Source organism: Fukomys damarensis, unplaced genomic scaffold, assembly GCF_012274545.1.
Source record: "Fukomys damarensis isolate Sample0158 unplaced genomic scaffold, DMR_v1.0_HiC HiC_scaffold_19, whole genome shotgun sequence".
NCBI classification, from domain to species: Eukaryota; Metazoa; Chordata; class Mammalia; order Rodentia; family Bathyergidae; genus Fukomys; species Fukomys damarensis.
This window is the reverse complement of record NW_022900931.1, coordinates 31,609,835-31,621,883: the sequence shown is the minus strand read 5'-3', so window position 1 is coordinate 31,621,883 and position 12,049 is coordinate 31,609,835. Positions and strand designations below refer to the sequence as shown.

General features: G+C 47.4%; 1 protein-coding gene across 1 annotated transcript in view; it reads right to left on the bottom strand.

The window, feature by feature from the left end:
* Positions 1-1,017: 1,017 nt before the first annotated feature.
* Positions 1,018-12,049, bottom strand: part of Jcad (junctional cadherin 5 associated) — a 39,600-nt gene continuing 28,568 nt past the window's right edge. Inside the window, exons 4-5 of the mRNA XM_019210340.2 lie at positions 11,441-12,046; positions 1,018-3,667 (exon numbers count right to left, since the gene is read on the bottom strand). Coding sequence (XP_019065885.1) covers positions 3,633-3,667; positions 11,441-12,046 — 641 coding nt within the window. The 3' untranslated portion in view covers positions 1,018-3,632. The remainder of the gene's footprint in view (positions 3,668-11,440; positions 12,047-12,049) is intronic.

Here is a 12,049-nt window from a genome sequence, read left to right as displayed (position 1 = left end):
TGTCTGGAAGTGACCACTGCAGCTGGCCTGGCCCTCTGGGGACCCCCACGGCCTTGCGTGACACAGCTCCTCGGGTGGTGTGGCCTTGTCACCCAATCCTATCTTTATTCACTTTCCAGCTGTTTCCTTCTGCTGAGCCTGCCTGGCCCGAAGACGGGATAGCCGCGGGCCCTCGTGGCGGAGGCGCGGAGCTCAGACACAGATTTTCACTTCGAATGCTATCCTCGCCTCCTGTGCCTCTGCCTCCCTCCTGCTCCACACAGCGAGTGCTGGCGGGGTGCAGAGAGGTCCAAGTGCTGCTTTTTGGCCCAGCTGCAGGTCCCAGCACAGCAAAGGTGGTTCCTGCCCCCGCCAGAGGCAGCTGGGAAACCCGGCTCGCTGAGGGCGAGCTTCAACCCCTCTACAGGCGCCCTGCCAACCTCTGCGGTGCCCACCAACTCCGCTCCTGTGAACCGAAATGGGTCATTGCCCCTTCTCATCCTACTCCTGGGGAGACCACCTAAGGTCACTTGGCCTCTCAGTCCTCCCAGACAGATGCGCAGAATGTGCAGTGAAAACAACACGAAGACGCACACCCTCGGGCCCACTTCTGCAGCCTCGCTCCCCGCACAGCTGGGCCTGGCAGCACAGCGCTCCCCAACACTCACGCCACTGTCTGGGAACACAGGAAGTACAAGTGTCTCCCCAAGTTCAGTTGTTAGAGAATTCGGCTGCACTGGTCACTTTGCAAGAAACACCAACCTGTCGCTTAATGGCGCATTATTTAATCGTTTTAAACAAACAACAACAAAAAATGAAAGCAATCCTCAGGAGGTGGGATGGATCAGCAGGTCCGTGTCTCCGCCCAACAGTCACTCTGTCCCAGCCGGGAAGTCGCTGTCAGCAGCAGATAAGCTTCCCCAGAAGCGTGTCCGTGTCCGCTGTCAGAGCTGCCAGGGTCCCCTCCCTTCCTCCCAGGAGGCTGCTCACCTGCACCTCCACCAACAGCCAGGTGGAGCAGGAAAGGTTCTCCTGTGAGTTTCCTGCGGACCAAAAGCTAGACCGCTGATTCCTGTCAGGAAGACCCCATTTTAGGGTCTTTTGAAAGAGAAATCCAGTTAGAAACAACCCAGAAATAATCCTGAAGCGCCAATCAGACAAGCTGTATCTTTAGGGAGTTGTCTGGGGTTTGCAGAAACAAAGGGCTGAAAAGTAGTAACACATTTCATTTTCAACTGCTCAGAAATTTTCTTCAAACAAAGGCAACTAGAGCCAAATTACCATCATTCCTTTTTGCAAATCCAGGCCTACACTGCATTTGTACTTCCTCAGACAACTTCTAGTTTAAATGGCCAAAATTAGAAGTTTAATTTTACAAGCTCCCAATTATTAAATGCCAATAGGAAATCATGTGTACAAGAAAACCAATGACAAACACAGAATATGAACACTTTTTCCAGCCATAGTTTTATACTTATGAGAAACAGAAATAATGAAAAGCAGTATTAAATTAAAAACTTATGGGAAATCCATTTCTCATTAAAGATATTATTTACCTTAGGACATTGAAATTTACAAGTGAAACTTTCAAATTATGAACTCTTAAAGTCACCTTTTCCCTCCTACAGATTGACATACAGGCTTGGTTCCAGAAAAAGTTAAGATTAAAGTTTAAATGAGTGATTTTAACAAACTTCAGCATGGATTCAGGAAGATACGAGACAGCGATCTAGAATAAAACGAAGCAGGAGAACACTCTATTTGGGGCTGTTTGCGACATGCATAGTATCCTTCTCTTTCTCCTGAGGAATAACGTATGATTTCATATTCTATTTAAAAGGGGTCTTTAAATGTCATCCACAAAATCTAAGAGGAAGTCAGAACATTCTTTCACTTCTCCTAAGAGGGAAGTGGAAGTTTGGCCCATCCTTGGCTGCTGGATACCCGCAGCGATCCCCAAGGCACAGAAGAAGGAGCCGTCACCTCCCCCAGTCCTGGGCAGGGACTGGGCCCTGGTTCTGCTGCCCTGACAACTGTGGCTACTCCAACTTCACCAGGGCTGGGTTCTCAAGAAACGCCTAGGTGGAGGAGGAGGGGGCCGAGGCCAGGCGAGCGACTGGACAGGCCTGTCAGCACTGCCCAAAGCCCACCGATTACCACCCCCACCAACATGGGGCCCTCGGGAAGTAAAACCGCCGGTACAGCAGGGCCGCGGTGGACCCTCGGAGTCCAACCCGTCAGCTCAGGACCAAAGGACAGGGTGGCCAAGAGTTCACATTTTAGGAATTTGAAATGTCCAGGAATAAACTAAATAAAATAAAAATGGGGAGAGGAGAAAGGAGCAGGGAGAAGGAAGGAAGATGAGGGATTATTTAGAGAATGTGAGCTAGCCAGGTACCCTATGTGGAAAGCAGTGACAGGTGCATGAAAACGCACAAACTGTGCAGGTTAACTGGGTATTACACAGTCGGATACAGGGCCTCGTGATGCTTCTCCAATGCATACACGTGCATGTGCCAAGCACCTGCACACAGAGGCAGGGCTGGGTCAAGATGGCTCTAGCTTAAAAATACAAAATACAGACCTCTTTAGAGGGACGGGGCAGGGATGTGGAGGAAAGGCTCCCAGGCAGACCCTGACACACAAGCGTGGGCGGGAGGGGGGTCGTCTTTTTGGTAACTCTAGTTGAGATGGCAAGATGCTGGCTGGAGGGTTGTTTTCAAATATAACCTTATAGCTATATTGCTTTTTTAAAAAAAATCTTTGCAAAAAGTTTCTGAACTCTGTGAAAAGTCTATACTGACATTTCCTAAATGAAATAAAAGTGTCAGGGTGAGAACGGGTGGGGACATTGGGCTTTAACGTGAAAGCGAACCTTCACACAAAGCATAGACTCTTAAATAAAGTAACACTTCCTTAAAAATCTGCCGCCTAACAACTGTTTACATCATAGAAAAATAGCAACTTTGTAAAAAGAAATATAGTCACTTTGTTAAAATGGTCTCTTTTAAACCAGCAATTATTTTTCATATAAAGAATTTCTAAACATCCATACAGAAAATACAAATAGACAACGCTGAGTGCAAAGCAGACTACGGCATGCTGCAAATGACCGCAGCGGTCCCCTGCCTGACGAACGCTGCTCCTCCGTTTACGACCGACAGTCTGAGAGTCACCTTGCTCCAGACCTCCCTCAGGGCACGGCCAGCGGCAGGAGGCCCAGCGGCAGGTACTCTCACCTACTCGCACTGTCCGGGCCGTGGCCTGAGCGCAGACCCGAAACCTGGGCCTTCGTGGTCTCTTCAGAGACACTCGTTGCACCGTCTGCATTCCAGTTCTCACAGAGACAGAGTGACACCGAGCTACTGGCCAGCATGGCCACGTCCATCAGGCAGTGGGCTTTGCGTGAAACGCTTTTCTAAATATAAGCATTAGATCTTCATGCTATAAAAACAGATGCTTTCAACAGACTGAGCTCCATGTCCAGGAGCAGCTCGATACGGACGGCAAGTTTCCCACTGACGGCGGGCAGGGGGACTGGGGCATGGAAACCAGCATCTCCAGCTCCTGCCTGGGCCAGATGGGAGGACAGACTGGACCACAGAACACTCAGTTAGCAAACCAAGGCAGTCCTGGGCTTCACCAGCACCTCGTCACACTCTCTCCACTCTGCTGGGGTCGTACGAGTCTGTACGAAATAAAAAGGAACAAGTAAGTCACTGACACACTCGACTGGTATGTTTTCTGTTTGATCCTTGGGTTATAAATACATTTGTTTCAAGGGCAAAATTGACAGGTTTGTAAAATTCATTTTTAGACATTTCAACAATCATTATTTCTTCTACCAAGGAGCAAAAAACCATGGTTAAGCGGTTGTTTTCAGGGAACACGCGTGGTTCTTAGTCAGACACACATGGGAAAATGAGCTGCTTGCTGCTGTGACGGCCTCTGCCGCCGCTCCAGTGGAATACACCCGACTAGGAAAGTGCTTCTTAACCAGCAGCAACACCCAGGCTGGGGCCAAGATGCTTTCTTTTCCTTTATAAACCACAACTCCAGTGAAAGCTTGCTTTAGAGTGCATCTCTGTGCCCAACCGCCGTCCCTTACGGGGACCCGACACCGTGGCACCAGGCATCCTGTCTCCAAACGCCCCAGCTGGGGCTCACACTCACCTGCCAGCACCACTTTCTCAAGGCGCGTCTGAGTCTGGGCTGCCACGCGACCCCAATACAGCCGGTACCGGAAAATGCCCAAGGAGCCCACATGACCTGGATGCCCTAACGGGACCCACCGGAAGCAGAAGCAGGAATCCTGAGCTGCAAAGGACCTGGACCACGAAGCTTCGGAGCCAGGCAGACCGGAGCTCACACGCCAGCCTCGCTCGGGTACAGTTTCCTGCCACACTGGCTCCAAAGTTTCCTAACTTTTCAAGAGAACACGTTTAAGAAATCTGGAAGGGATGCAGCCATGAAAACACTGTGGAGGGTTCTCAAAAAAATTAAAAATAGAACTCCCATATGATGCAGCAATCCTACTGCTGGGTATGCTTCCAACGGAAAGGGAGTCAGCGCGGCCAAGAGCTGTCTGGGCCCCAGGTTCACTGCAGCACTGATCAAAATAGCCAAGATACGGAAAGAGCCTACACGTCCCGTTCACAGATTGGAAAATCATTCTACTTATGCACATTCAGTGGAGTGTTATTCAGCCTTAAAAAAGCAAAGCAATCCCATCATGTTAAGGTAACATGGATGAACTCGGGAAAATAAGCCTGACACAGAAAGGTAAAAACTGCATGATCTCAGTTATAGGTGGACTTTTCTAAAAGGTTAAATTCAGAGTAAAAGTGAAAGCGATGGCGGATGGCAGGAACTTGGGTGGGGAAAGGAGATACCCATTAAAGAGCATAAATCTTAAGCCATATAGTGAAGAGGAGCTGGAGACCTAAAGTACAGCACCATGCCTGTAATTAACAATTCTGTAGTGAGATTTTCCGGGTATCAATCTCAAGTGTTTTTTACACACACTGACAAATGCGGCGGCCAGTCTGCTTTGGACACGTGTTTCACAAGGCACATGTGTCTTAAGACATCACTCTGTGTATCTTGAACATACAAACTATTTGTCAATCATACCCCAGTAAAGCTAAGGAAAAAAGAAAACAAAGCAAGGCTCAGAGCAACGAAGAAGGCAACTCATTGAAAGAATGAGTACAGCTGGACAGAAAGACAATTACAAAACATTGCTTTCTAAGATCTGGCTGGAAACCATGCACCACAAAGGCCAGGATGCCTCTGCCCTCTGGGAGACATCCCTGTCCCGCTGGCTCGCGCGGTCTGCCCTGACACTGGGATCTGACTGGCCAAGGACTCAGCAGCCACAGACATCAGACAGCAGACAGGGCAGGCTCGGGTGATGTGCTCTGCAGCATGGCCAGCATCCCCTGGGGCCCGAGCGACCTGGCTGGGGGCGTGGAGTCCCCAGGATTTGTGCTTCCTGTCGCTTGAGGCTGAGCAACGCCACAATGTGCACAGTGGGAAAGGTAGAGCCCGCAGTGCTCACCGTGGTGGCGGCCCTAGGGTGCATGCAGTGGCTACTGAGATTCACAGCACGATCTTGTTTCATGATCCCACAACGGAATGTGAATTGACACAGACTGAATCTGGGCGCAACTCAGAGCTGTGCACCTGGACAAACCGGAGCAGGGTGGGAGGAGTGGAGATGAGACTCTCACATCTGAAATGGGAAGAACATGAGGCGGGGACTACCAGAAAGACGGCAGCAACACGGCTTTGTGCCAACTGTGGAGCAGAGTGCAGGGTGAGCAGCCAGGTGAGCCGGTCCCTCTCAGGAGGGCGGGGCCAATGCTGAGGCCTGGTGACCGTCCCTGCAAAGGCCCGCAGAGGTGACACACACAGGGCCACCTCTCCAGGGGCGTGAACTGCTGAGCAGGCTGCTGAGATGAGAAGTTCTCTGCCTGCAGAGTCTGGGGCATCCCAGGCAGGAGAACGAGCATTAAAACTTCTGCTCACCAATAAAAGCCCGGGGCTGTAGCTCAGAGACAGAGCTTGCGCTTAGCACACACATTCCTAGCACTGCAAAAATATTTTAAAGGAATAAAAATAAACAAAACTAAAGGGTCAGGAAGAGGTGTTCTTAACAGCTGGCTCAAGATAAAATCTGCATCATCTGTGTGCTTTCAGATACCTGCTGGACCCCACTCACACACCACGGGCTAATCTACTGAGTTAGAATTTTTATGATGTAAATCACTCCTTGCAGGAGGTGGCCACGAGCAGAGACAAAAACATTTACAAACAGGTGTTCTTGTTAGTAGTAGGATCTGCCTGACTTCACAGTCCTCAGGACTCTTCTCAGAATGGGGAAAGACTGACACATGCAGAAACTCACTTCGGATGCCTATGCCCAGTTTAACTGGCACTTAAAAATCTAGTGGGGATACTTTTGCAGGGGGAAAGGGTGCCGGAGAAGAATCCCACTGAAACAGAAATCAGCCCCAAAAGCCTGATCAGTAAGACAAAAGGCTGGTTTTTTTAAAAGATGAAACAAAATCCACAATCTTTAGCTAAACTAAGAAAAAATAAATGAATATATGAAAACATATGAAATAAAATCAGAGATAAAAATGAGACATTACAACTGACACCACAGAAACACAAAGGGCCCTAAGAGACTATTTTAAATAATTATACATAACAAACTGAATGATGTAGAAGGAACGTAAATTCTTGGGCACATACAATCTGCCAGGATTGGATTGTGAAGAAACAGAAATGGTGAAAGGCCAATAACAAGTAAGGACACTCAATCAGTCACAAAAAGTCCTCCATCAAAGAAAATCCCACTTCTGAGTCCTACAATTCTTTAAGGAAGAGTTAGTACTAATCCTGCTCAAACTGTTCTAAAAACTCTAAAGAAAAAGAAATACTTCTAAGCTCATTCTGCCTCAGCAGCATCACCCTGATAATGAAACCAGACAAGCCCACAACTACAGCAGGAGGAAAACTAGAGGCCAGCATCCCTGGAGAGCACGGACACAGAGCACCACCACGCAGAGCCACAAACCCCACAGCACATCGCAGAGGCGAGGTGTCTGGATCAAGTGGGACTCAGCCCCAGGGTGCAGGGACAGCTCAGCACACACAGTCAGTCTTGTGACACATCATGTTCGCTGGATGAAGGAAAAGTCACGGGGTCATTTCAACAGACGCCGAAAAAGCACTCAATAGAACATCTTCTCATGATAAAAACCCTCCAAAAATTGGGTAAAAGGCATGCTTGGCAGCTCCATAAAGCTCACACATGGCAGATCCACAGCTAGCATCGTATGGAATGAAGCAAAGTGAAGAACTTTCCCCTAAGATCTAGAAGGAGACATGATGTCCGCTCTCTCACTTTTATTCAACAGAGCACCAGATGTCACAGCCAGCGCAAGTAGGCAAGAAAAGGAAGGAAAAGGCATCTGAACTGGAAAAGAAAAAGTTAAGCTGTGCCTGTCTGCAGATGACACAATCTATTTTACGTACAAAATCCTAAAGACTTCATAAAAAACTGTTAGATCTAACAAATGAGTTCAGGACAGTTGTAGGATATAAAATCAACACCAATAATACACTACTAGTATTTAAAGAGAAATGATGAAAACAATCTCACTCATAACAGGTACCAAAAAAACTACCTTAGGGATAAATTTATCTGAGGAGGTGAATGCTGAGAACAGTAAGACCCCAGCGAAAGAAATTAAAGACACAAATAAATGGAAAGGCATCTCGGGTAGATGGAGTAGAAGAGTAAGTATCATCAAACTGTCCATGTCGACTTATAGACTCATTTCAGTCCCTAGTCAAAATACCAACCTGTTTCTTTATAAAATAGAGAAAACAACCTTAAAATTAGTACAGAACCCCAGAAGACCACAAATAGCCAAGTCATTCTTAAACAAAAAGAACAAAGCAAGAGGCATCATACTACCTCACTACAAAACAATGATAAGCAAAACTGTACCATTAGGGCACAGAGTGGACACTTAGAAAAACGACACCGAATAGAGAGCCCAGAAATAAATCCACCCATTTACAGTCAACTGATATTTTAACAAAGACATCAAAACACACAGGAAAAAACAAGTCTCTTCAATAAATAGTGCTTGGGAAACCAGATATTCATTACTAAAATGAGTTTAGATCACTTTCTCTCTCACCTATACAAAAATCAATTCAAAATTGATTAAAGACTTAAATATAACACCCAAAATGATAAAATTAGTAAAAGAAAACATAGGGAAAGTGATGTTGGTTTGAGCAATGGCCTTTTTGGCTATGACATCAAAAGCACAGCCCACAAAGGAAAAAATAAAACAGTCAAGATTCTATAAAACTGAAAAGCTTCTACACAGTAAGCAAAAAACAAAATAAAAAAACCCAAAGGAGGGCTTAACAGTCAAGATTCTATAAAACTGAAAAGCTTCTACACAGTAAGCAAAAAACAAAATAAAAAAAACCCAAAGGAGGGCTAGGGATTTAGCTCAGCAGTTCGGTGGCCTGCCTTGCAAGCACAAGGACCCAAGTTCAATCCCCGGTACCAAAAAAAAAAAAAAACAAAAAAAAACCCTAAAGGAGTAAAGAGAAAATTTGCAGAATGGGAAGAAACATTTGCAACTCATATAATAAGGGATTACTATCCCAAAATACATGAGCAACTCAGAACTCAACAGCAAGAGAACAAGCAACCTGATTAAAAATGGGCAAAGGATCCAAATAGATATTTCTCAAAGAAGATAGAAGCCTTACAGGTATGTGAAAACATTTTCAGCGTCACTAATCACCAAGGAAATACAAATCAAAACCACAATATCATTGCCCTGCTGGTATCAAAAAGACAAAAGATACCAAGTGTTGGTGAAGATAGGGGAAAGGTAACTTACACACTGCTGGCATGAATCAGTTCAGACAGGCACCACGGAAAGAGATGAAAGTTCCTTAAGATGATGAATGTAGGACTACTGAATGATCTGGCCACCCTGCTCCAGGTGCGTCTCTAAAGGAGACACCTGTACGCCCAGGTTCGATGCCGCACTATTCACACAATCAACACACGGAACAAACTTGTCTATCAACAGACAAATGAAGGACGAAAATATGGTACAGACACAATAAAGAACTACTCAGCCATAAAGAATGAATCCCACCACTTGTGAGGGTGCAGATGAAACCAGAGGGCATTATGCTAGGTGAAATAGGCCAGTCACACACAGACAAGTAGGGAATGATCTCACTCAGAGGTGTAACACGAAGACATTGATCCCATTTGTGAAAGATCGGGGGACCGAGAGAGGGAGGGAGGTGGAAGACAGTGGGAAGGTGAAGTAAACAGAAGTAAGATGCGTTCTGTACACTGACAACTCCCCGTGATGAATGGAGTCGTTAGGTACCGGAAACATGTGCTCATAAAAATAAAAATTTAAATATAACAATGTCGATTCCTCAGAACTGAGGAGAAAGTAGTTAGCAGGGGCTGGGTGTTTGGAGAGGGCACAGGGAAATGCTGGTTAAAGGACGCAAAACTAGTTAGGTGGGAGGAATGTGCTCCCCAGGTCTGTCATACCATGCTGACTCTCGTTAATGACCATGCTTCTTGAAAAATGTAAAACGAAGTACACGCCAAGTGTTCTTGCCACAAAGATGGTACCATGGGGCTATGCACATTAATCGGCTCGGTTCAACAATTCCATTGTATATGTCAAGACATCGTATCATATAAGTAAATAAAATTTAGGTCAATTTAAACGCAATCAATCCAAACAGCTTAAGAAACAGGCAATGTCATACCTGCTCCACTCAAAGCGCAGGCTCTACTCCAGGTACTCCCTCCCTCGGCACACACCCTCCTGGGCAAGCCCGAGAGCCCAGCAGGCCCATGACAAGTGGGTCCTCAGAACAACACTGGCCAATACCCTTAAAAGCGACACTGCATTTGCGGGGAAATTTAAGTTTCCCACGCACATCTGTTTTTGTTTAATAAAAATGTCAAGCTTCTTCCAGATGAACAACTGCTCTTTCCACCTACCTCGAAATCCTTGGATTTCAAATCTGAAAGCAGGGGTGGAAACGCGTGCACCTCCTGGTAGGGGCAGCTCAGGGAGATGCAGTTTCCCTCGCTCTGCAAAGGCCCGGCCAGTTCTGGTCTATGGCATGTGATGTTGACCTTTAGGTATTTATCTCAATTCCCAGTCACTTCTACGATGTGTAACTGATTAATTCTGTCTCCAAGGACAATGCCCAGAGACTGCAAGAATTCTCCAGGCCTGTTTTTGTCAGAGCCGAAAAGGTGGGATGGAGTTCGGGGAAAGTCACTGTTACTGTCAACGGGAACCTGCCTTGTGGTTTCGTGAGCCAGAGGAGGCTCCAGAAAGGAGTCATGGTACTTGAGAACAAGGAGCCCAGAGACCCCCAGGTGCCGCCAAAGTTTAGGGACTCGAAGAAACACTCAGAAGGCACCATGGCCTGAACACGTGGTCACTGCTGAACTCATCTTGGGTGTGGTCCCCAGGACAAAGCGTGGAAAGGCAGTGTGGCCTGTAAGAGGGGACCAGACCTTCAGGAGGGATGGTGTGGACTGTGCCACTACAAGGGGGCCTGGCATTGCCCTGTCTCACACAGGGACTCATCACACCCCTGCTGGACCTGCTTTTTCCACCGTGTTATGAAGCAGCACAAAGCCCTCACTAGATGTGCCTGTCCCATTTTGAATTTCCCAGCCTTTGGAACTAGAGGCCAAAATAAATTTCCTTTCTTTCTAAATCTTCCAGCCTCGGGTATTGTGTTATTGCAACAGGAATGGACTAAAGCAGTGGGTGAATTTTGGAGTGAGGTGCTGAGAAATGGCAGACTGTTAATTCAGTCTACTAAATCTTTCAGTTTCATAAATGGTATGATAGTAAAAACAGAAAAAAAAAAAACTAAGGCAAAGAATTTCAGGAGGTGCAAATGTAACACAGCAAAATAGGACCAACAATCTATTATACCGACCTGGTATATCTTTTCTTAATAAATTAATGGAGAGCAATGAAGTCTTTTTGGGTGAATACCTTTTATCTCAGGAGAAAATAAGAATGCAAAAGCTATGGTCTCCACAAGATTTATACAAGTGCCTGCAGCAATGCCTGAATACTTTGTGTTTTGCCTTTATTGCTGTTTTAGGTAGATAATTTTTATAGTTGTTTACAAAGATATGTTTACAAAGACATCTTTAAAATATGTGACAGGAAATTACTTTTCATGGAAAGCTTCTGGGTAATTCTTTAAAAATGAAGAATCTTTTGAAGACACAATTTACAGGGTCAACTTTCTCTTCTGCAGAAATGCAGGAGGGCGGGAGCTGCTCGCCCCGGGCTGCGCTAGACCTGGGCACCAGACACCAGAACCTGCCTCCCCGACTCCTCACCTGGGCACCAGAAGTCCTGAGGCTCGGGCCTCCTGCTCGCGGCTGCCGCAGGCCCGTTCTCTTCCCCCGAGATGCTGCCCCTGGACAGGGAGGGCAGATGCCCGGCTCTCCCCGCCCGGGCTCCCCCGCTCAGGGGCTGCCAGGCCTGGCCCCTCGCGGCCTTCGTGTCCTCAGCCTCCTCTGCGGAGTCTGCGCTCCTGAAGCTGAGACTCCTCATCCGCGACACCGAGCTCACTTCCTTCATTCTCATCAGGCGGTCAGGGGCTGCCCTCCTCGGCGGCGAGGCCAGTTTCTCTTGCAGACTTTCAATCACTTTGGAAGGGCTTCGGAGTCTCTTCTCTAGGCCTGCCACACTCGGGGTCCTTTCTATGGCGTGGAACAGTGTGGACCGGAAGGATGGTTTAGGCCCCGTGTCCTCCTGCTCCGGAGCCCAAGGCTCCAGACTGGTGAGAACCCCGTCCACAGCTGCGTGCCCAGAAGCCTGGGGCGCCCTCTCCCCAACAAACAGTGGGCTCTGGGTCCAGCCACACTTCCTCCTGCCATAGAAGGCATCTGCGCTCACCGTGGGCAGGGGCCCGTCCCTGGGCGGCTCCAGGCTGCGGGCACCTG